General features: G+C 36.6%; 2 protein-coding genes across 8 annotated transcripts in view; one reads left to right on the top strand and one right to left on the bottom strand.

Moving 5' to 3' along the window:
* The window catches only part of LOC130053926 (sphingosine-1-phosphate lyase 1-like), a 46,689-nt gene extending 35,499 nt beyond the window's left edge, over positions 1–11,190 (bottom strand). The window contains exon 1 of the mRNA XM_056161681.1: positions 10,932–11,190. Within this exon, the coding sequence (XP_056017656.1) occupies positions 10,932–11,051 (120 nt within the window). The 5' untranslated portion in view covers positions 11,052–11,190. The remainder of the gene's footprint in view (positions 1–10,931) is intronic.
* A 1,630-nt stretch (positions 11,191–12,820) lies between these two features.
* The window catches only part of LOC130053925 (PH and SEC7 domain-containing protein-like), a 43,553-nt gene continuing 29,893 nt past the window's right edge, over positions 12,821–26,480 (top strand). For 6 of the 7 annotated variants that reach the window (XR_008802151.1, XM_056161664.1, XM_056161667.1 and 3 more), the window contains exons 1-3: positions 14,678–14,811; positions 21,188–22,308; positions 24,607–24,800. Coding sequence is in view for 6 of the 7 variants with exons in the window: in XM_056161664.1 (XP_056017639.1) it covers positions 21,221–22,308; positions 24,607–24,800 (1,282 nt within the window). In the remaining variant the exon portion in view is untranslated. Of the gene's footprint in view, positions 12,843–14,677; positions 14,812–21,187; positions 22,309–24,606; positions 24,801–26,480 lie in introns of those variants that run through there. The other variant, XM_056161665.1, reaches the window with a different exon arrangement.

The following is a 26,480-nucleotide window of genomic DNA, read 5'->3' as shown; positions in this document are numbered from 1 at the left end:
GAGACAGCTGCAAGTAGGTAGGGCTGTCTCGCCCTAAGGGCCGAGATATCTCTGTCTCTGCCCGTTGTCAAGGGGCTGTCTCGCCCTCAAATTTCAAATGGCTATTTCTTCTTTAATCTTTTGAAATCTAACATAACTACATGAAAAAATGATGTTAGACACAATTTTTTTCATATATAATACTTTCTTCCACGACAAAATTTAATTTAAGCAGAAAAATTAAATAAAAACGTTTTTGAAAACAGCGCTAAATTGTAGCGAGTATCTAAGCAAAGGGGGGTAACCCAAGTAACAATTGTTTATTTAGAACAATAACACGTTTAACTTCATTTCAAAACAATCAACGTTCTAGGTGACAGAAAACAGTAGGAGGATTATGGAGGGTGATACTGAAGCATTTTCAGAAATCCCCGGTCCTAATGGAGATAAAATGTTAATTTACAGCAATTTTGATGTAGAAAACTGTTTTAAAACGATTTCTGAAATCTAAAATCACGAGGACTTGGCAATAAAACGAGAAAAGTATCTAACCATTATCTTCCGACGTATTTCAACGACTCATAGATGCTAAACAGATGGGGAACGGTAAAAAAAAAAACTTACTTCAGTATAAGGTAACATTCCTTAAGCAAAGAAATAGCAGCATCAGACCTGTAAACATTCCCGTTCATACGATGACGCCACGTAAACAAAGTTCTACAACTCTTACAAATTATATGAAATATTGAAAACGGGCGAGTTTGGTAAATCCGAAAAAATAAATAAAAATCAGCAATGGAATAAAGCTACAAAACCCAGACTTTAGCATGTTTCACAATGTCAATAGTACTGGAAACGTAACCATTAAAGTAAACTCTCTGAAGGAATGAAATAGTCAAATATCGTTGTACAGTATACCATGTATTTATGTTTGGGTCAATGACCCCCCCCCCCCCCCCACCCAATTTAAAAAAAAATGTTTATCAACTTGTTGTGTTTTAGGTATATGATATAAACAATATCACACTCTAATGTTGATCTCGGACCTGGGATTGCCCCTCGAGTGATCTCGGCCCTCGCCCTACGGGCTCGGACCGAGATCAACTCTCGGGGCCAATCCCAGGTCCGAGATCAACATTAGAGTGTGATATTCTATATATATCATATACCTAGTAGTGTATCAGCCCTGATACACCTATCTTGGCTAGGGTGAGACAGCTGCAAGTAGGTAGGGCTGTCTCGCCCTAAGGGCCGAGATATCTCTGTCTCGACCCGTTGTCAAGGGGCTGTCTCGCCCTCAAATTTCAAATGGCTATTTCTTCTTTAATCTTTTGAAATCTAACATAACTACATGAAAAAATGATGTTAGACACAATTTTTTTCAAATATAATACTTTCTTCCACGACAAAATTTAATTTAAGCAGAAAAATTAAATAAAAACGTTTTCAAAAACGGCGCTAAATTGTAGCGAGTATCTAAGCAAAGGGGGGTAACCCAAGTAACAATTGTTTATTTAGAACAATAACACGTTTAACTTCATTTAAAAGCAATCAACGTTCTAGGCGACAGAAAACAGTAGGAGGATTATGGAGGGTGATACTAAAGCATTTTCAGAAATTCCCGGTCCTAATGGAGATAAAATGTTAATTTACGGCAATTTTGATGTAGAAAACTGCTTTAAAGTTTAAAACGATTTCTGAAATCTAAAATCCCGAGGAGTTGGCAATAAAACGAGAGAAGCAGAACCATTATCTTCCGACGTATTTCAACGACTCATAGATGCTAAACAGATGGGAAACGGTAAAAAAAAACTTACTTCAGTATAAGGTAACATTCCTTAAGCAAAGAAATAGCAGCATCAGATCTGTAAACATTCCCGTTCATACGATGACGCCACGTAAACAAAGTTCTACAACTCTTACAAATTACATGAAATATTGAAAACGGGCGAGTTTGGTAAATCCGAAAAAATAAATAAAAATAATTCACTTATTTCCAATTTTAGTATCAATTAACAAGCCCCTAAGAGCTGCTTAAAAGAATATACATGTACATAAACAACACAGCGATAGATATGACGAGTTTCTCAGCCAAGCAGTTCAGTTAATTCTAGACCACATGAGGGGATGTCCATAATTAATCATCCAATTATCGTGACCAGCAATGGAATAAAGCTACAAAACCCAGACTTCAGCATGTTTCACAATGCCAATAGTACTGGAAACATAACCATTAAAGTAAACTCACTGAAGGAATGAAATAGTCAAATATCGTTGTACAGTATACCATGTATTTATGTTTGGGCCAATAACCAACCCCCACCCCAATTTTTTTAAAAATGTTTATCAACTTGTTGTGTTTTAGGTATATGATATAAACAATATCACACTCTAATGTTGATCTCGGACCTGGGATTGCCCCTCGAGTGATCTCGGCCCTCGCCCTACGGGCTCGGACCGAGATCAACTCTCGGGGCCAATCCCAGGTCCGAGATCAACATTAGAGTGTGATATTCTATATTTCACATGACGTAGTGGTAACTTATATGACCTCATAATATATATATATATATATATCGTCATAGTACGGCATATAATACATAGTGTATATACTAGTACATCTCTTTGATGGATTAACTAAACTGTCCGAGTTCCATGACATGACATCCTGGGGCCACCACAATGTACAAATATATATAAACAAAAATAAATATGAAGTTCATTCGTGTTGTGAATTTTTTTTTACTTAGATGGATATTGAACCGCAGATTCTAACCACTTGCACAAGTATTGTCTTTTCATTAATTTCAAATGGAAAAAGTCTTGTTCCACATCTTGTTCTTAATTTTGCTGATCTAACAAAATCGTCTTTTCCATTCACTAATTCTTCTATCATCCCTAGTTTCCACTTCATTCTTGGATTCTCGTCTTGGATCAACACCACGTCCGCGGTATTTTTAGACTGCTTTTTTGATCCCGACTAAGGATGAAATTCCCGCGAACATGTAAGCTATTCCTGGGTCCATCTTTTCCAGAACTGCTGCGTTAAACGTTTTTGCCACGGTTCTGCTAATCTGCAAATATCACTCCAACTGTTCTCGCAGCCCTCCAAAAAATCAATCAATTCATTTGGATGTATGATAGACGGGTTAGTATTCGCCCGTGAAGAGGATGAGACGGGCAAAGAGGTTCTGGATCCCTTTCATGAATGATGAAGATAACGAACAGTGATCAATCTCATAACTTCTATAAGCAATACAAAATAGAGAGTTGGGTAAACACGGACCCCTGGACACACCAGAAATGGGATCAGGTGCATAGGAGGAGTAAGCATCCCCTGTCGACCGGCCAGTCGTGAGCCCTATATCTTGATCAGGTAAACGGAGTTACCGGGTATCCGTAGTCAAAATCAGTGTGTTAAGAACTGCTTAACAATCGGTTTGAACTACGTCAGATAGCATTTGACCCAATGATAGCTTGTATTGGCAAACTAGATCTTTATAACGACAATAGAATTTGCGAAATGCTGACTGTTGAAACCCCTGCACCATCAACTTGTTTGTCAGTAGCCTGAATCAATAAATCAATCGATTGTATCTTGTTTACGGTCTCTCTCAAGAATTTTTCACTTATATGGAAACGTCACCAAGACCGGTGAAAGGTTTCAAATTTAGACCTATACTCGGCACTTACATTGAGCAGTGAAGGTTCTTTAGTGTGCGACACCTACTGTAACACGGGACATCGGTTTTTAAGGTCATTCTCACCTGGTGCCGAGCGTTTGGCGATGGCACTTGTCACTACCTGTTTTAACAATCTAATTCAAATCAGATCCTGGTGCGTTCAGAGTAAACCCAATGGTACCGTCACCGATTTGCCAAAGATAAATATTTAAGTCATTGGTACTATTGGATCCTTGTGTACTCTGAACGAGTTTGGGTTATAAATGGTAAAAAAATCCAACTATGGCTGATCAGTTAGTACAAAATGTCAAAAGTATACGCTCATATCACCTTTGTGAATAATTTTGCACCAAGAAGATGCGTTTAGAAATATATTTTTAAGTTTTATTTATCACTTTCTCCTGCAGATTATTTTCTACATCTTCGCTAGCCAAGAGTTTTCGGTCAATAAATGCGAAGCTGGGTAGACCAAAAACTCTTTGGCTAACGAAGATGTGTTTTCTCTTGTAAAACATCATAAGTATAGACCATCTGACGAAATGGTTAGACTGGGAGATTGCTACACCATATCACTTACACTTGATGTTTTTAAAACCCATTTCCGTCTATGCAGGGGTATGTTTGAAGCAATATGTCTGAAATTGTCTTTAGTTGATGCCTGCGAAGATTTATATGGGGGGAGATGTGATACAAAATCGGTTTCTTTCAGTGTGTACGCGATGCCCGCCATTTTTGATTACGTCATAAATAGAGTTACCAACGCTAACAGAGCTCTAGGTTGTCTGCAGATACATGTATGTTTACCATTGGTAAAATTTATTGGCAAACATTGGTACCATTGTCGTACCAATGGTAACTTATTTCAACCAATGGTAGTACTTTGATCGCACCTCATACTCTCACAATCGCTATGCGGATCTAAGAAGTGTGATTTTAATTTTATATTGGTGTTTTAACGACTTGGGTTTGTCGCGGCCGGGATTCGAACCCCTGCCTTCCGCATAAAAGGTTATTCGATCTGACATTCTGCAACTACTGATGTTAGCAAAATGACGGAACTTTATGTAATAAGAGATTATTGATGTCATCAACAGGGCGATCCGTTACGTAATGAGGATTTTAAATGGGCCTTACATTCGAAGTTTTTATTCTTTCTATCGATAAAACTGTACAGATATTTTCATAAAGCATTATAGAACAAAACTTACTCGCTAATTTAGGATCAGAAATGTCAGTTGCATATATCACATTGCATCATAACAGAATCAAACAAAAGACCTCCTCGTTACTCACGAGATCGTGTCTAATCATTATATATATCATGTTTCCTAAATGTAATTTTTTTTAATTATTTTGAAAGGACTTCCGTTTCCAACGGAAGACCTTATCTTTAGCTCACCCGAGCTGATCTGATTCTTAAAATTTTTCTTCTCAAGAACCACTAGGCCAGAAAAGTTAAAATTTACATGAACGCTTCCTGATATTTATATGAATCAGATTCAAGTTTGTTCAAATCTTAATTGGCCCCCGAGGGTAAGGTGGGGCCACAATAGGGGATCAAAGTTTTACATTCGAGTATAAGGGAAAATCTTTAAAAATCTTCTCACTGTGCCAGAAAGTTGACATTTGCATGAAAACTTCCTGACATAGAGTAGATCAAAGTTCGTGCAATTCATGATCCCCGGGAGTAGGGTGTGGCTAAAATAGGGGATCAAAGTGCTATATATGGGGAAAATCTTTTAAAATATCTCTAAAACTATCTAAGCTAGCGCTTTCCTATTTTGTATATACATTATTTTAATATAAAAAGACCTTTCATGTAATGCAATAGTGTGTGATCTTGTGACCTTGACCTGGAAGTTTGACCTACTTTTAATAAAAATCTTACCTATACAGTATGTCCTGAAGTATTTAAAGGGAAAGACAACCCCAACCACATTGTTGCTTATATGAATAAAGTATTACTTCCTCATATCGTAAATGACAATCTTTAACAACAAAAATCCCTGCTTAACGATTAAATCAATATTAATCTATCATATACATGTATATTAAATTACCCGCGCTAAGAGAGCGGTTCATTGACATCACACCGTCGGTTCCGGTGCTGTAAACATGACAAGTCACGAAAAGTTAAGTTGGAGCCGTATAGATTTGAGCCCGTTCATTCGCAAGAAGAAATTGAGAAAAGAAGACGTTCAGTCGAGTCACAGACCAGGCGTTTCTTCATACAATTGTCTTGAACCTCAACTTGTCATTACGCAAATGATGGATCCACACCTTACATAGTCTTTTTCTTTTCAGATAGCTTGTTTGGGTCAGGAATTTCGAAAAAACAAAACAATTTTTTTCATATCTCCCCTTCGCATTCGTGCAAAAGCGGAACGTCAAAATTATTGATTTTTTTTTTTTTTTTGGTCGTCTTGAATACAAAAGAGTTCCACATCATGACAGCCTCTATAGATGGCAGGGATTTCAATTTTTAATGTTTTCAAATTAGTTCTAGGCCGTATATCAACAGAATAATATGACATATTTTTATCATGTAATTAATCCTGGAACTGACATGTGACATGTGAAAATGCCTGCCAGGGGATTAATATCCTGGGTTGATGTCTTCAAGTGTGAAGACATTTAAGGAGGGGGGGGGTGTAGCGGTCAGCCGGGTTCGATCACCGGTGGCCAGATAGCTCAGTTGGTAGAGCACCTAACTAGAGATTCAGGGGGCCCGGGTTCGAATTCCGGTCTGGTCCGTTGCATTTTCTCCTTTCCTGTTACACTTGCTAAAACCACTCAGGCGCATTTCCATCATTGCAAGTAGAACAGTCACGATCATTTTAATGGTAGCTTTTCTTGCTCAGATGTCAGGTAAATCTGTTAACCACCAGAGAAATTCATCGGAGGTTAATCAACAGTGGCATCGTTAATGTGCCACATACATTTTCCATGCATCGAAGCCGAAGGAAAACGTTTAACAGACTTTAAAAGGTTTCAGCATATATCACATATCACTCATGTTATTACTGCTGTCAAATGACATTGCACTAAATCCATATATCACATATCACTCATGTTATTACTGCTGTCAAATGACATTGCACTAAATCCATATATCACATATCACTCATTTTATTACTGCTGTCAAATGACATTGCACTAAATCCATATATCACATATCACTCATTTTATTACTGCTGTCAAATGACATTGCACTAAATCCGGCGCCTACATGTAGTAATTATGTTAGTGAAGGCACACATCAACATGCATGCGGAACATGTGACCAACCAGTAAACTGGAGCCAACATGGCTTAGTTTGTGATACCTGTAATCAATGGTACCACAGGGTATGCCAGTCAGTGACATCGGGACCAGCAACATGTAAATGACTCGGCCTTAGCCAGGGACTGCATCATGTGTGGATGTCCGAACTTCACAACTTTCTCTTTTTCTATGGTCTTTAGTACCAGTGATGACCTTACCAGTAGTGCTCTCAGTGATCTACTAGAGAGCCCGGACCGCGACCCAGCTATGCGCCCCCCACCCACCCACCCCCAAAGAGAGGAAATCATAACCACAGTAATGGGAAGTATCAATCTAATTAAAATTAGATCCTTTGATCCGCTCATCTACTATCGCTACACAAGGATCTAACAACTCTCCATAAGAGGTCATCTCAGATTGAACTTTGTTGAGAAAATAGCACTCAATCAAATTCTAATCTCTTGACCAATCAGAATATCGCATCTAAACTACTGTTCGGGAGTGTGAAAAAATGGCGGCACCTACAATCGACAACATTGTCGAAGAACTATTACCGGATTTTGGCGTGAACGCTCTGAAACCGGAACAGAAGGAAATAATTAGCAATATTACAAAGAAGAAAGATTGCATTTCTGTCTTGCCAACTGGGTTTGGAAAGTCGTTGCCATTCCAGGTTTACGCTGCAGCTCAGAAACGAACTAGTCGTGAGGCTGGACATGTACTCGTATGTTCGCCATTGATAGGCCTGATGAAGGACCAGACCAAAAAGCTGTCTCGTATCAGTTACTTAAGCGTTGGCTACAAAGGTAATACTCATGATACGACTAAATGTATAGTTTCAGCTTCGAAAGCTTCTTCCATGTCGCAGTACCGTTTCGATCAACTTCTTTTATTAGAAATGAAAACCCGCACAGACAACAAATATTACATAAACTATATATCCTGCGTGGTGTGGACGGCGAGGCTGGTATGGCCGCAGCCATTTTACTTGTTTATATATACGTTCGGAAGACGTCGTTTCCGAGAATATACAATCGCACCGACGATTCTCAAGCCGATCGCTGATTGGTCAATGCAAAAGTTCAATCTGAGATGACCTCTTATGGAGAGTTGTTAGATCCTTGTGTAGCGATAGTAGATGAGCGGATCAAAGGATCTAATTTTAATTAGATTGTGGGAAGTATAAGATAAATCTAAGACTCTTAAATGTTAACTTCCAGTCAGTTAAAACAAAACAGGGAGAATTACTCAACCTTATCGAGAGCACAAATCCTGATGTAATCTTTGGAACTGAAACTTGGATTGACCGCTCGAAGATTCACAATTTCTCCCGATGGGCTTTACTACTTATCGCAAGGACAGAAATCTTAGCGGAGGAGGTGTAATCATTGCAGTTAAAAATGATCTTCTCACTTCGAAACGGAGTGTGAAATCGTGTAGTGTAGGCTAAACCTAGTCTGTCATCGTACAATCTATTTATCCAGCTTCTACAATCTAAAAAGAAGTAATGAAGGCTTCCTAAGTTATTGCAAAGGTATAGAAAGAGCATGCAGGGTAAACAATGCAGTTATCATATCAGCAGGGGACTTCAATATGCCTGGAATAAATTGGGAAACAAAAAGTATTAAAAGTGGAACTCATAGTATGTGAGGATACACTATAAATTCATAGAGACTCTTGATGGCCTTGGACTATATCAGATGGTCGTCACTCCAACAAGAGGTACGAACATACTCGACTTGGTGGTAACGAACCATCCATCCACCGTCAACAGGGTAGAGACCATGCCTGGTATTTCAGATCATGATGAAGTATTTGTAGAATTAGACGTCATACCATTCAACAACGACCTCATAAAATACCATTATACGGAAAAGCAAACTGGGACGAGATCAGGAAAGATATGAAAGAAGTATTATCTGTCATTGAATCCATGAGGGACAGTGCACTTTCATTTTCAACAGGCACTGAAAGGAAGTATCAAGGAACATATCGAGGTAAGCTACTGACAAACAAGTTGATGGTACAGGGATTTCAACAGTCTCGATTGAAGTCAGCATTTCGCAAATTCTATAGTCGTTATAATGATCTAATTCGTCAATACAACCTCGCATTGGGTCAAATGCTGTCTGACGTGTTTCATACCGATTGTTAAGCCGTTCTTGGTACACTGATTTTGACTGCGGATAACTCCGTTTACCTGGTCAGGATATGGGGCTCACGGCGGGTGTGACCGGTCAACCGGGGATGCTTACTCCTCCTAGGCACCTGATCCCACCTCTGGTGTGTCCAGGGGTCCGTGTTTGCCCAACTATCTATTTTGTATTGCTTGTAGGAGTTATGAGATTGATCACTGTTCGTTGTCTTCAACTTGCATCCATATGATCAAAGCTAGCCAGGAATAAGGATAGTAAACCATGGCTCAAACGAGATGTCCGTGGATTGATAAGAAAAGGGAACACATGTTATAGGAGAAAGAAAAAGTAAGGAAATATAAAGGATGTTAACACCTACAAGGAACTGAAACGAAAAACACAGCAGGAGATACGACGCTCATATTGAAAGTATCTAGTCAACATGATAACATCAGAACCAGATGATAAGAACCAAAACAGAATTCTAGACTTTCATCAAATATAGGAAGTCGGACGGTAATAGTATACCACCCTTAAAAAGGGACGGTCTTCTTCACCAGGAATCAGTAGACAAGGCAAATATTCTAAACAAACAGTTTCGGGAAGCCTTCTCTGAAAAAAAGTGGACATCACAGTTGAGGAGTTTTCTAAGCGGTGCAACATGAAGGGTGGATATCCCAGGATCGAAGAGTAAGACATAACAGTTAACGGAGTCCATAAGTTACTCAAGGGGCTGAATGTAACCAAAGCCCCGGGACCAAATAATATATCACAAAGGGTCCTCAAAAAATTAGCGCCAATCCTTACCATTTTTGAGAGATTTGACAATTAACATATGATGCATTTTTGTAAATAACAAAATTTTACCATGTACGATTGTGTATATAAAAAGGCCCAAAAATTTCTCTGTTTTAAATGTGTCTTGAATTAAGCTTGATCCGTGTTTAAAATAAGTTAAATATATGAATAAGACTTTTTCCCACCCTTTTTCAAACAAAGCGTAATAACTGAACTAAATTTCATCCAGATTATTGCCTAGGAAAAGGTGTGCCCATCTGTCGAGCAAAATGAAATTAATATATTGTTTATTAATAGACGATAAAAAATATATTTGAATATGAATTTGCTCGACGCATGGGCTGCATGTTTTCTGAAAGGAAAACCCCCTGAATTTATGAATTTTTTCATTGATTTTGGCAAGTTTATGCCAACTTCACGCTCTTGTCATTACAACACGAAGCAATTTTGGGTCAAATCAAATGTAGTTTGGGTTTTCTTATATATTCTCTTTTGGAATGGCAGATTTTGGGACTCCTATTGAAATCATCAATTTTCTGGGCTAGATGACTGTAGAAACTGTACCTGCACCAGATGCACATTTCGATAAATAATGTCTCTTCAGTGATGCTCAACCGAAATGTTTGAAATCCGAAATAACAATGAAGTTTTAGAACTATTATAGGGAAAAACAGCGTGCCAAAAAAGTGGAGTCAAATTCGTCCAAGGATAAGAGCTATGCGTGAGGGAGATAATCCTTAATTTTGAAATGAATTTCTAAATCTTATAACAGCAATTAAATATACATCCGTATTTTCAAGCTAGTAACAAGTACTTAGCTACTGGGCTGTGACCACGCGACGTGAACTCATTTTTCGCTTCTAATTTTTGAAATATTTTCCATTATATCGTAACATATCTGAATTTTCTTCGGTATAATGCTAAATCATTTACAATATGATTATGTCCACCAATTTGCCTGTTCAGAAAAAAAAGTATGGCAAAAGTCTACGCATGTTTTGAATGACCCTCGTATCATCAAAACCTTTACATCATACTACTAAAAACAAAGCTAATATCAAAGATGACTGACCTGGATATCCAGAGCCAATCGGATGAGTTCTACCAGAATGTCATCACCTCCCATCTCTATTGATATTAAACACATTGTGCAATACAAGGCCTCAAAGTTCCTTGCTTTGTTAGTATCCATCTGAAGATTCTCTATGATATGCCAATAGAACTGTATTCCATTCTATGAAAGAACTACTCGTATAATAGATATTCTACACTATGTACTGTATTCCATTCTGTAAGAGAATTACTCGCATAACAGATATTCTACACTATGTACTGTCAATCTAATTATAATCAGACTTCTTAGATTCGCGCCGTATACTCTCTGTAAGAAGTATTGTAACGATTGTGAGTGTATCCTAGGATCTGATTTTAATTAGATTGGCTGATGACAAAAACATCATGTACCCACTCCAGCATGGGTTCCGTAGAGGCCTCATGTGAAACTCAACTCATAGAGTTTATTGACGACATCTCAATCAACATCGACAAGGGAAAACAGACTGACTGCCTTATTATGGACTTCTCCATAGCATTTGATAAAGTGAGTTATAGCCTTCTAATTCATAAGCTTAACCATTATGGAATAAAAGGGGAGACAAACCAGTGAATCCAAAGCTTCATTACAAACCGCAAGCAAAGTGTAGTCGTGCAGGGGAATCACCCGAAGAGGTGCCAGTGGACTCCGGTGTGTCACAAGGTTCAGTCCTAGGACCGAGTCTCTTTCTACGAGTATTTTACATTTAAACGACATGCCGGAAGGCCTCTCATCGACCGTGCGACTCGTTGCTGATGATACCGTGGCATACATGACTATCACTTCAGATGCAGATGAAGAGGAGCTCAAGGACAACCTGAACCAACTAACAATCTGGCTCATGCAGTTCCTCCCAGAAAAATGTAATGTGCTTACCATCACCAAAAAATCGAAAAATCATCAAGAAGAACTACATCTTACACGGCCAACAGTTATAGCATATCCCATCAGCAAAATGTCCCGGCGTTACAATCTCGACAGACTTGAAATGGACCCAGCACATAGATAACATCTGTGTTAAAGCAAACAGCACCTTTGGCTTTCTCAAGAGAAAAAATCAATATCAGCAGCAACTCTAACATCAAAGGGAAAGCCTATAAATCATTAGTACGACCAACTGTGGAGTATGCCAGTGCGGCCAGAAATCCTCATCAAAAGTCAGATATTCTAAAGATTGAAATAATTCAGCGTGGAGCAGCCCGGTATGTCCACAACAGATACCATAACACCTCATCTATAACCGAGATGCTTAATCAGCTTGAATGGCCATCATTAGAAGTGCGGCGAAGGACACCCAACCTCTGTGTTATGTAAAAGCTGATCACCAACAAACTTCAGATTGACATTGGCGAGAAACTAAAAATCCAAGAAAGGACATTCAGGAATAACAACATTATGGCAGTGCAAATTCCATCATGTCGAACATCAGTGAGGAAGGAATCATTCTACCCACGTACCATCAAGGAGTGGAATGCCTTACCCACCTCTACTGTGATGGCTCCGAACCCTGAATGCTTCAAGGCTCGTCTCCGTCAATAAGCCACTGGTTTCGTTTGTTTTTAAACTTACCTGTAAATAGACCTTCACCAATTTGTTTTAACATGCGCACACCCACCAGTGGCATAATAGTCATCACATTGACGGTGGCCGCTTACTGGTAGAAGTAGAAAATCCCAAAAGGAAAATAGTCACTAACAAATTTTTCGTTCAAATGAAGACTTCCATGGCGCAATATTTTATCTCCCGAAATTGAAGAGTCCCTATAGTTTGAGATTGATCACTGTTCGTTATCTTCACCTTGCATCAATACAGGGCCACCATCTAGAATAGATATACAGAATAGATAGTTGGGCAAACACGGACCCACGGACACACCAGAGGTGGGATCAGGTGCGTAGGAGTTCTTCAGCTGTTGGTGGTATGTTTACGAGACAAGGTGGTGGTGGTCGATTTAGAACTTCCTTGAAATGCTCTACCCATCTAGCTCTTTGTCCTGTATCACTGGTGATAATTTTGTCCTGTTTTCCCTCACTGGGGGTTTTGTGTTCAAATTCCTACCTGAAAGTGTTCTGGTTATTTCATATAGCCTTTTCATGTTGTTCTATCTGGCTGCTTTCTCTGCCTCCTCGGTCATGTCATGGACAAAGTGTCTTCTGTCCTTCCTGGAACTTTTTTGACTTGTTTGTTGGCTTCCCTGTATTCTGTTCTAAGTTTCTCCTTTTGCTGAGTATCCTGACACTGGTTGATTTTTAGCTTCAACTCTTTTCTTTCTTTCACTTTTCCCCACGATCCTGCTGCCATCCACTCTTTGTGTTCCCTCGTTTTCTTTCCTAAGGCTTCACTGTATGCATTTTTCCAAGTGTCTTGAAGCTTAACCCAATGAACTGCTATGGTTGCCTCTGTCAGACATTCTGGTACCTTGTTGTTTATTACAATGTTGAACTCCTCTCTTAAGAAACTGGATGTTGATTTGTTGTGTTGTTTGATCGATTTGTCTTTGAATGTTCTAAGTTTCATCCTCAGTTGATGATCTAAGGCTGTATCTGCTGCTCATCTTGCCCTGACATCTAGCAAACTTCTTCTCCACTTTCGCATGGTGTTGATATGATCTATATGATTTTCTATTTTTCCGTCTGGCGAAATCCATGTTGTTTTATGGATCTTTTTATGTAGAAAGATGGTACCTCCTATATAACCAAATCGTTGAAAGTGCAGAAATCTGCAAAAAGTTCTCCATTTTCATTTGAGTTGCCGATGCCATATTTTCCCATGATGAGCTCTTTATTTGTGTTTTCTTCTCCCATCTTTGCATTCAGATCTCCCATCACTCATAAAACTCATCCTTCTCCTGTTCCTCTGCTGCATTTTTGGCGCATAAGGATAGTTATCTTTCTTCCCTTGGAGTTGAACCTGGCTGACATGAGTCTTGGTGACACCGGTTCCCATGCTATCATTGCTTTTCTTGCTTCTAGTGACAACATATGGGCAACTCCTTGGGTATGCGCATGGTCCTGCGTAGGGCCATAATATGGGATCAATTTTTTTTAAATTAAAGATTGAGACAAATAAGTCTTTTGAAAATCACAGCAGCTGGACAGGTAACTCAGGTGAGTGATGTGGCTCATGGACCTCTTGTATGAATAGTGGTATAGTTGAAAACTGTGAACTCGAGAAAATGACTCCAAAACGTGTCAAATTTCTGAATAAAATACTAATGAGTCGGGGAAAGCCCTGCCCAAATATTTTGAGCGGTTTCTAAAAATACACCTTTAACAGAATTTTCGGGATTTTACATGTCCTGTGCAATCAAAATTATATAAAATCAATGTAGGTAAATGTACAACATGTAGCATTTGTTAAAGCTTTATAAGGGGTGCTATTTTCACAGTTGTTGGGGAAGTTTAATTTCCAATTGTTTTGATATGTAAAACATGGTTTCGTATTTGTGTTGCTTATTATTTTGTTTGATAAATATTGTGGATATTTTAACTGTTATGGTACTTTTTCTCCAAGTGTCAATAATTTATTTTATAACCACATCGTCTGCATACGATAATAGATAATTTGAATCTACATGTAAAAATTATGCCGTTTAAGATTTAAACATAAATCAATAATATAGATGTAAAAAAAAATAAAAATAAATGTCATGATGGCGTATATGTGAAGTATTCATGGCATTCGGGTGTTTGTGGTTAATATGCATGCCATTGTCCAACCGGAAGTAAACTCTAAAAGCTCGTTTCCTGTTGATGGATGGAGAAGAATTACCTTGTTATTTCTTAGACATTTTTGTTCACATTTGTCGTTCAAATGCTGCAATTTCTCCACCCGCTAACACCAACAATAGCCATTAAAGGTAATAAGCGCAAATGACTGTTGTCGACTAAAACCGAAGTGTGTGAAGAAAGTACTGTATGCCTAGTGCTATTTAAATTATAAGGGATTTGAACGAGATTCCAGATGATCGTCATGTGATCTCTTTTCGACTTTCAGAATTCATATGAAGTATTCGTATTTGAGATATACGTCTACTCATTATGATTCCTCTGATTTTATAGCAATGACGTTATAGAATGATAGAAATCCCGAATTATCTCTGTATTTTGAGTCAAGAGAAATGTAAGAAAGTAACATTTATCACTCGTGCATCAAACATGTAGAACAGGGTGTTTATTCTAGTGATATGTCTGCATATTTTGAATGGCTGCATGCCACAGGCACTCGATGTTTTAAATATCTATAATAAAAAAAATTGTCTTCCTGTAAACATAATATTCACAAGGTATATCACGCCGCCATCTTGGTTTTCTTTTTTACCAGCTGCATCGCTTGAAAAGTTTGATATAATATGATAATTAGACCCCTACCGTTTAGAAGCAACTCTGTCGAGGTCTTGCCTCTCGCATCATCATGGTGAACTGGAAATAAAGTCATTTATCGGCTATAATCAACCGTCAAACATCGTCTACTGCTTCTCACATGCGAAAAATCGCTGAAATATGGACGGAAGTTGACACAATTATGCAAATGAGAATTCCCTTGCTAATGTACCCTCTGACGCGTGTGCGGTACGAAAAGGGGGTGGCACTGAATGCAGGATAGTTGCAGCCCTGCAAACAATAAAATTAGGGCACATTTGTGTGGTTTCGGGAGACAGGCTTGCACGGGAAATTTAGTAAATCTATCGCATTACCAAAACAACATTGGAAATGCTCATGACCCCCCCCCCCCCCCCCCCCCCCCCCGCTTCGACTCATACCCATGTTTTGTCACCCATTTTGACAACACTGAAAATTTATAAATAAACAGGACAGGACATTTCATTTTGGATGTATAAATGTCACTGAACATTTGAGAGTATACCCACGTGTACGCGCATGCGTGCGTGTTAATTCAATTTTGAACTTTTCTTATTAGTATGACATTTACTTTCAACTATGCTAATTTTAATACAACGACGTACACATTAATTGCTAGAACCGGCTGAAGCTGAAAGTAAATTTCCAGACATGAATTATGAAGGACTGCTCCGAGATTCGGTGAAGGCATCAGTCCAAATATTCAGCCAAACTGGATCTCAGCCGAGATTAGTAACTTAATGTCCTGTCCAAACGATGCCTGTTGACCCACTAGGCTCAGTAATGATGGAGAAAATCGTTGATAAAAAAAACATATGAAAAAAGAGTACTGCTTCATTATTCTTATTTTAGCTTGTAGGTTTTCAATTTAGTCTGTGGATTTTTTACCCACAGGCTAAAATTAGCCTGTGGTAGGAAAAGTTAATTTTGACCCCTGAATGAAGAATTATGATATTTCATTAGTCAATTTGCATAGCATTAACCAATGAAACCAAATGATATATATATGGCATTACAGCAGGTAAACAAAATTTGGAACTAGAATGTCATTGCACGTGTTGCTATTCCCCCCACTTAAAAGTATAAAAACTTCAAGGTTCCTAAGGTGTCTGGGTAGCGCTCTCGCTTCTCACTGCTGCGACCCGAGTTCGATCCCCATGACAGGAGTCAACATTAGCGTTTGTCCGCTTGTCCGGTACCAGTGGAAAAACATTTCGGACAAGTGAATATTGATGGGCACTTGTCCGATTGGACAAGTGCTTTTTTTATGTAAAGGAGTCTCCAAACAATTTTGTGAAAAGTGTATCAGTAGTTGAGAGTCGGAAGTACATGTGTAATGCATGGAAAATGAACTTCGATCCCGATATCAATCGTTATGTAAACTAGCTGAGTCAAACTCAATCGGGATTGGTGTTCACTTATTGTGTACTACTTTCAATCATCCATGGATCTTACGAAGTCATTGATTCAAAACAGGAAGTCTAGATAAAATTTTGTTTTATGCGTTTGTTATTTTTATCAAGAGAATAAGATAAAAAAAAAAATCATTCAAGCAGGTATAAAAATAGACTATATATTAAGTAAATTAAATACAGTTTTCAAGTTGACAATTTTAGATCCTTTTTTGAAAATTTTTCGGACAAGTGAATTGAAGTTCGGACAAGTAAATATCTTTGTCCCTTGTCCGAATGGACAAGTAGGAAAAAAAGTTAATGTTGAGCCCTGCGTGATCGACAGTGGTTGTATGTGAGAAGGTATGGCAGTCGCCCGCTCAGACACGTCGGTTTCCTCCATGTACTCTGGTTTCCTCTCACATAAATGATTCCCTAGCGCAAACATCCGTGCATCAAAAGAACCCCATTGGAAATAAGCTTTCGAGCTTTCATGGGTTTTCCTTGGTATTTATGTATGTTTGTATGTATGTATATACCGAATTAATATTTAATTTAATCAGAGAAAGATAATTTTTTTGCAAAATGATGATATTGCCAGTAACCACAGGAAAGAAACAAACGCGGAGTCCCCAAAATCAAATATTGATCCTGAAATTTAAGTAGAGATTGAAAAAATCCGAAAGTTGAGAAAATTTCCACAAAAATGGCTTACACTTTATTCTTGGCTAAGATTGGAGAAAAATGAAGAAACTGGAGATAAATTTATGTATTGCAGCATTTGTACAGAACGTAACAAAAAACTATATAGCATGAACAAAGTAGCTAGAAATAAAAACTTCCAGCATTCAACTTTAAGCAGACACATAAACTTGGCAGATCATTAACTTATTTATGTTTGTGAATTGGATGGTTTCAGAAAACTTACATTGTACCACTCTCAAAATTCAAATCATTGATTGATCTGTTGCCTTAAGTGGGTCTTGAGAAAATTGAAATCATTTTGTTATATTAACTAGATTGGGGTGGGGTGGGGGGGGGGGGGTGACAACAATAAACTTCTTTCTTAACTTGGTTTGTTTATACCTCTGATTGTCAGGCTGTTTGTTTGAAAGAATGAAATCTCGACTCATTGATTTTAGCTTGGGACTCATTATTGTAATCAAGGGGAGTCCCCTGGACTCATGATAACCAATTTCTAAATGAACCACTGCAGCAGAACAGGTGTGATGCATTTATTGGGGTTAAATGGGGATTTTTTAATGCTAAAAATACAGATAGAAGCTACATAGCATAGAAAAGGATGGGGTGGATTAGGTGATGCTTCATATTCCTTTGTCATTGTTCAGACATCAGGCAATGGACCCTGTAAAGAAGTTGTAGTTTAGCATGCAGAGCCAGGTGGGTAAAATGAAAATATGACTGAAGAATCTGGTTTCTTCCTACAATAAGTCTTCCACTGTTACTAAGCAGAGTGCCAATATTCATGGTTCTGGCATTTGAAACAGAGAAGTTCAGCTGCAGCGAAAATTAGGCTGAAAACAGTATTGAATACCAACAATTGAAATGAGGTACAAAGTGCTGTCTTTACCAGATAATATGGTGTGCCTCACCTTAACTTGAACTTTGGTTTTTATCAAAGAGAAATGAACTACATTGTATTGTAAACATACTTTTGCCATGTGGTCATAATTAGGTGGCTTTACATTTCCAGTTTAGTTCACAAGGTGAAAATCCCAATGATTTGTTTGTATGTTGTAAAGATAGATATTTTCAATTATTTCATTATGTATTTCAATTTAGAAGGCCAATCTGCCATTCTTTGAGATCTGGCATGAGCTGTATATGTAGACATATATTTATTGACAATACATGTACTTTTAGCTACAGATGTTGAGTTAAAAAATATTGCAATTGTTTATTTCTAAAGCATTCAAATTAATCTTGTGGATTAACCGAAGTAGTTAGTCATCTTGCCTCCCATGCCTTGGGCTATATATCAGTATTGATTACCCGTGCATGTTGTGAGTGATTTACAGTTTGACACAAAGAAAACATGTTTTGATTAAGTGTAATGTCCCAGTTTGGTCAAGTGCATTAATTTTGAGGAACATATTGTAAATGGAACAACTTACTTTCTGTCTAATTTGATTTACATGAAACAATTATGATATGGATATGGGGCATGTACATGTATATGATGATACATAATTTATAAATTCATGAAACACCATTCTTGTCTTCTTGATGCAAAGTCTCTCTTAGATTTGGGGATTTATTTTGAACTTGTGTCTGATGTTGCTGTAAAAGTCTGCAGATTTTTTAAGTTGGTCGGTTGGTCTGTAGACCAAGTCTTGTCCGCTCAATATCTTTAGAACTTTTTGTATGACAGACATCAAACTTGCTACACTAGTACATCTTAAGGAATAGATGACCCTGTTGTATTTGAGGTCAAAGGTCAAGGATCACTGATACATCTTAAGGAGTAGATGAACCCTATTGATTTTGAGGTCACATGGTTAAGTGTCAGTTGTCAATTCTTTATAAACTTTAAGCTACACAGCTCATCAGTTTACTTAAATCATTAATGACACAGTTGATATCAGAAAAATAAAGTATACCTATGACGGAGAACACAATTACATATTTTCTTCTCAGACTTTGAATGCTAGGTGTATGTATTTTCCAAAGTTACACATGTCTTTCAATTTATTAACAGTACTTAAACATTTGAACTAATTTAAACACAGAAGGTTTTTTCCCAATAGTATGGCTTAATAAATTGTTTCCTTAAACTTGAGTACAAAGGACATTGTAAAATGACATTTGCCTGTATATTGTATATCTTGTGTACCTAAGAGCCACAGGGCTTAAAAAAGTCAATTAAAAATCACAAATGCTCCCGAGTACTGTTATGTGTAATTATCTTTAACATAATTATTAAGGCATATAGGTTGATTTAAAGTCTATTTCCTTAGGGTATCATCAATATTCTCTTTTTGTGAATAGCATATTTTCCAGTTTTTAAAGTATATAGTGTTGCCTCTAGGGGTGAAACAATTCACCAATATATCGATACTGTTCAATATAAACGCTTGATTCAATGTTCGATTCATTGCCTAGAGTTTTGGTTTGATACGTTTATTACAAACGTGTTCACTAAAATACACCAGGGTCGGCCTGTACTTATTTTTTTTTTACTGTCGAATGTTAGGACTGTTGTTTGTCTTGAAATTATGTCTGACGGAAAAAATAACGAACTTTATCAGTTTAAACTATAGAGCCAACAGTCATCTTACCGTTTGGCAGTTTGGAAACATGCTTTTAAAATTATGATTGTGAATCTTGGTAATTAAATTCTTCTTCTGTAAATTGTATCGTATTGGAAGTTTTGAATCGTGGCATAAGTATTGCAATTTATACTATATCATGAAGGGGGTGTATCGTTTCAGTCCTAGTTGGTACCATATTATAAGCAATGGATCACTGAGGAATAAGGACAAAACACATATACTTTGAAAGAATGCACCAGTTGGCAATGTTATTATGCCTAATTTTAAGCATAGAAATAAAGAAATTTCATATTTTTATAAGCTACAAACATTTCTTTAACAAAGATTTAAAATTATTCAAGAACAGGGCTTGTATACTAAGTTTTTTATTTTTATGGGGAAAAGGTTATATTTTTTGACATAGTACAAATAATTTGAATATAAACACAGGCCTTGATAATAAAAAATTACATATATATGTATTGAGTTTAGATACAATGACATTTCATCAATAAATGAATAAAGTGCTCCATACAAAATTGAAAAAAATTGTCTAACATTTTTATCTATTTTGAATGAAATTTTGAAAAAATGGGTATAATGTTGTACTTTGTTACATCAAAAAATACAAACTGCTTTGAAAAGTACATTATAGTAAGATATTTTTATTCGTGATGCACTTTGTATATTTATATTTCGTATGCCAAAAGGCCCTCTGTGAGCCTCATCTTTTGAAATCAGGTTTTTATGCATAGATCCTGGTTGATTTATTACAAAATTGTTTCAAACTTTGCTGCATGTACACTTGTATGCTACTGAATTTTATTTTCCAAAAAATATATTGTAAATTTTTGAATTGAGAAAAGTATAGAACAAATCCAGAGTATTTGAATTATTTGCCATATTACTAGTATACTGTTTACCATTCACTTAAATAAATGAAGCATTGCAGTACGTACTTGTAATGATATCCATCAATTTCCTGTTTGTGATTTAAAGCTTGATAATAAAAGAATTGCTTCCATTTCATAAGCATTTTATACATAATAGCATAATCTTCCTTGAGAACACATAACTTCCTTTTCTTTGTTTATTTTAGGTACCTTATTCAAAACGTGTTTTAGGTGAAAAGAATACTTTGATGTGAATACTTTATTTAGACTTTCTCACTTTTAATAGGGGGATAATATAATTTGATTTATTCTTTTCAGGAGGACAATGAATTTCTAATACAAGGTCACACAATGGGGGACCGTACCACAGATAGCCCCTCTCGAATCCCTGTGCTCTCTGACAGTCACCACATTAACGGGACCACACAAAAGCCAGAGTCACCAGACAGCAATGGCCAGAAAAGAGAGGCACAGACTCATGGAGAGTCCAAAGGCTTTGAGACCTTTGTTATGACAGGTGAAATGATTATTAGAACGTCCCAGAAAACATGCAATCCTTCAAGTAGAAATCCGTCGGACAGCACAGATGAGTCCTTCGACAGTCAGTCTAGTCTTCCTGGCACTATGAAATCAAATCATATGTCAGCTGAATCCGGTTTTGGGGATCATGATGCTCATGAAAAGACTCTAGTCACAGAAGATATAGGTAACACAATGAGTTCTTCACAAAGTTCTACTCTGTCTTCTGATATCAGTTCAGATGTGTCAGTGCAGACAGTGATGAAACGGAATATAGGCAGTGAATCGGCTAGTGTGACCGATAGTAGCTCTGGGGTTGTGTCTCCTGAAAATTCAAATGGGGATTTAACTTTGGAAGGTTCCATGAAAGATTCTGTTGAATCAGGGAAACTGGTGACCAGTAAAAGTGCTGATAAAATTGCCTCAACAAGTCACCAAGCGGTGAGAGGAAGTAAAAGTCAGGAATTACGAACAAATAGTGAATTCTCCACCGTGAACATTGACATTGAGGAAGATGTGGCACATTCTCTGGACCAGATTCCTCAGCAAGGACTTAACTTGTATGAAATAAGTAAAAGTGCAGAAAGTTCCCCAGAACAAAGTACTTCGGACAGAAATCATGAAAGGGAGTTCATACCGGGCTTCATAAGTCTTGATGACAGTGTGAATGGTGCTAAAACCTGTGATACAAATAGTGACCAAGAAATATGTGCCAAACCTGGGGACAGTAGCATCCAGTCTAATGCAGGTTCTCATCGATCAGAGCGAGACTCTTTAGATCCATCCATGGACCCTAATCTTTTAGATTATCAGCCACCAGTGAAAAGTGTGGATCAACCATCTGCCAATAGATTGGCCAAAAGGTTGTTCCTTATGGATGGGTTCAAGAAGTCAGATGTTGCAAGACATCTGTCCAAAAAGTAAGAAGTCAGATAATTGCGCATGGTTACTAACTTACTAGTACATGTACTTGACCAGTTGACCTTTAACTGGATATATAACAAGGTTGGGTGGTAAAAGAAAGAGTAAATTCCATATTTTCAAATGAGTAGAAATACTTTATATAATCATGCAGCATCAGTAAATTTGCATAGTAGGTTGCCAAACAATTGGAACCCCATAAATTGTTGAATTTATTTATAATTTCAATGCTTCTGTATTAGGTCTTCATTTTATCATATTTACATTTCCAGTGATTTTGCCTTTGATATGTTTATGAATTTTAATGATAGCCATTTCTTCATGAATGCACTGCAGTTGTGAACAATGCCAGGGTTCTCACTAGAATAAACTAGAATACATTAATAATTAGATTATATGTATTTCTGCCCCCTGCAAACAAAGTTTGGGGGTATACTGGAATCATCTTGTCTATGTTTGTTCGTAGACATCATTTGTCCAGAGGATATCTTTAACACCGATGAAAGATTTCATTAAAACTTTATGTATATATCTTATATGAATAATGAAGTTGTGCACCTGCTATTTTGATTGAGATATTTTAATATTCAAGGAAGTTATGGATAATTTTTTTTCCGTTTGAGGGGGTGTTGTTAGTTTCCAGAGGATATTTTTAAAACTAATGAACATACTTGATTCAAACTTTGTGAACAGATTATGTTTATATAATGAAGTTGTGCTCCTGTCATTTTTGTTGAGATTCGTCAACAGTCAAGGAATTTATGGATATTTTTATTTTACGGGTGTTTCAACTTCATTGACTTAGTCATTTTCTTTTGCATTTTGTAATGATCTGTTCTTTCACAAAGACTACTGCATTAGTTTAGGAGAGGGTATAATGGGATCATCAGTCCATTTGTCTGTCTGTCTGCCCATCTGTCTGGATGATTTTGTTGATAAAAGATGTGTCGTTTTCTGGCTCAAGTATGCTGAATAGTAATTATTCATGTAATATTATTCAGAAATTATATAAATTATATAGATTGATAACAAAATGGATGAGAAGCCCCTGTGCTTCATGTCGACATTTCATGAAAAGTAGGGCTGCAACAGGTACCCAAAATAACTGAAAACTGCGGGTCATGTTGTTCGGGTCGGGTTCGGTTCCATTTTTCCGTATTTCGGTTTGGGTTTGGTTTTTACAATAGAATCATTATGTCGTCAAATCCTCAAAGGTGGCTGTATTTTGATCAATTGTTAAATGATGGCATTGTCAACAAAACTGTACATAATGACAGTATAATTATGTAAGATATGTCAGACGCATTGAAAATATGCCACAGGAGCAACATCGTCAATGACAAAACATTGAAAGCATGGAATGGAAACTAGTTTTTCATTTATTCAGAACGACTTACTGATAGAATAAGATACAGTGTGACAAGTTACTAGATAGGAGCTTTCACTAGTAAAAATTTTATGATTCCGTAAAGAAAACAAATAATACGGAGTCAGACATTTAATATTTATCAAGCTTAACACAATTATTATTTTAATCACATTTTCTACTGAAATAATCACTTGTCTGATTGGACATTTAGTGTGTATTGAGTTTTCACTTGCCTCGGGCAATCAGACAACCTGTAATGTCGATCCCTGCATAGTATGATTTAATTTTATCTAAGTAGAAATGTTAGGTAGTCCAAATAATTGGGGGGGGGGGGGGCTGCAAAGAAAATAATGTCACAGGGAGATGACATGTATTAAATGATGGCATCTGGAGGAAGAGAAGCAAAGTTTGACATAGAAAAAGAAAAAAATCTGTAAATCTTCTCTAAAAAAACACAATGGTTGGATATGATTAAGACTATGGCATAAAAGGGTTTTACAGTTAGAAAATTCAAATGTTCATGTGAACAGTATGGTCCATGGGCCTCTTCATTTTTCTGCATGACTGTATAGATCACCTAGAATATTTTTCTTAAAACAAAAGTTACTGTTTGATAACAAATATACCTGGTACATTTGTGTTAAAGATCATAATAAAAACAAATCCTGAACTGTAGTGAATTTGCATGATACTGTACAAAAGTGAATGATATTGAGTTTAATACATATGGCAGTCACATTTTTATGCCCTTGAGATCAAAGAATGGGGAGTGGGGGTTATTGTTTTTGTTATATGATGTCTGTATTATCTTTCTGCAACTTTAACCTTGGTCACTACTTTTTAACTATACAAGACAAAGACTTCATACTTATTGCTCAATGGTCAGTTTAAGTGCTATGTAATATGAACATTTTCTTCTTTATTACAGAAATGAATTCAGTTCACTGGTGGCTGAGGAGTATTTGAAATATTTTAACTTTTATGGAGATACTCTAGATAAAGCATTAAGGAGATTTCTCAGTCATTTTTCTCTGATTGGTGAAACCCAGGAGAGAGAGCGTGTTCTGGATCATTTTTCCAGACGATTCATAGAGTGCAATGCTGGGTCCTTTAATTCTGTAGGTAAGTAACATTTAGTTTGCAGCACATACAATTTGAGTATAATCTTCACTCAAACAAATGGGCTGTAATAAGCAACAAAGGCTATATACCCTATATTTAATGATAATCATTTATTTTGATAAATTGAAATAAATATTTTCATAATGTACACTTTGTGAGTCTAAACATGTAAAGAAACTACTGTTGAAAGTACCATTTTATGTCAGTAATCATCTTTTTTTCAATATTTATGGACTAAACCTTCAATAAATTGTTTTTATTTTACACATTATTTTTTTAGAATAAGGATTTGCGTAAGAAAAGCATACGTAAACTCTACAACAAGTACACCCCCTCCCCTAAAATCTTGAAAAACTATACATTATCATATTTTCATAAAACTGTTATTTTTGTCACTCATACCTTTATGCTTTCTTTCCAGTTTCTAGAAGGGGTTGTGTTTAACATCAACCTATTCATTTGGAATTTAATCTAATATTAAAATGATTACATAGCTTAAATATACTAGTAAAAGTTTTGTGTAAAGCAGAGTTTTTTCAATTTATAAGTTAATTCTGAACACAATTAAACAGTTCTAGTGTTTGACACATTTCATTTTTAATCAAACATGCTATTTTATATTAAGCAATCTATATGTAAACAAAAACCTGGCATGAGCCTTGTTTACTTAACAAAGAATTGTGAGTGCTGTATCTCATTTGTAACTCGATAGCTGATGTTCAAGTTTGGTTGGCCATTAGAAATTTTAGTTAAAGAGGTTCGCACCTGAGATTTGGAGTAATGTCAATTTTTTGGGGAAGTGTATTTTTTTATTTCTACATTGAAGGAAAATTAGCAAATTAAAAAGAAAAACTTGGGTTGCAATACTTGTTATTGAGCTACAGCGTTCTAATCATGACCTTTTTGCATTTAAAATTTATTCAATTAAAACTTGATTTGTGTGTTGGTGTCAACACAACATAAGCAACACGTACAAATCAATCATAACATAAGATAGGTACATAATCATGCCTTCTAACACTACAGATAAAAAAAAATTAATACAGGCAATGCAAATAAATAATGACCTTTTTGCACTTGATATATGAAAAATTTTGAGAGTTTAAAAGGACAGATTGGGAGTACCGGTAATGTCAATTTCTAAAATTTCACATAATTTTCAAGGTCTTGTCTTAAAGCTGTATGGTCCGAATTACAATATTTTTTTCCATCTCGTAAAAACGTTATTAAATCATCGCACGTATGTAGTTATGAGGCTGTACGACATATCATAAATTATTTCACCTGTTTTAACCCAAATTATTTGATTTTAAATCGATGTTTACAAATAACCGCATCACTCTGCCATTTCAAGTGATAGTCACGTGACCAGTTCAAATTTTCAGATCATCGGTGATCATCGGTGGTCTTATCTGTGTAAAGCTGTGTATTTTGTTATAACAGTACCGTACCATAAGTTTAATAGAAATAAAAATATCAAATACCTCTTAGTAATTCGTTGTTTTACGCTCTTTCAGCCTTAAAACTAGACAGTTGCATATGAGTTGATACATCATGTTGGGATTCCCCTGACGTGCGTGGGTCTGTTTATAGACGTCTATTATGGGATGATTTATATATGTAGCCACTATATTTACTTTCTAAATAATATTCGCACTGTTTTCTTTTACATGCAGATGT

The sequence above is a fragment of the Ostrea edulis genome, chromosome 4 (genome assembly GCF_947568905.1).
Source record: "Ostrea edulis chromosome 4, xbOstEdul1.1, whole genome shotgun sequence".
Taxonomy (NCBI): Eukaryota; Metazoa; Mollusca; class Bivalvia; order Ostreida; family Ostreidae; genus Ostrea; species Ostrea edulis.
Note: the sequence above shows the minus strand (reverse complement) of the source record. Positions and strands in the feature narration are given on the sequence as shown.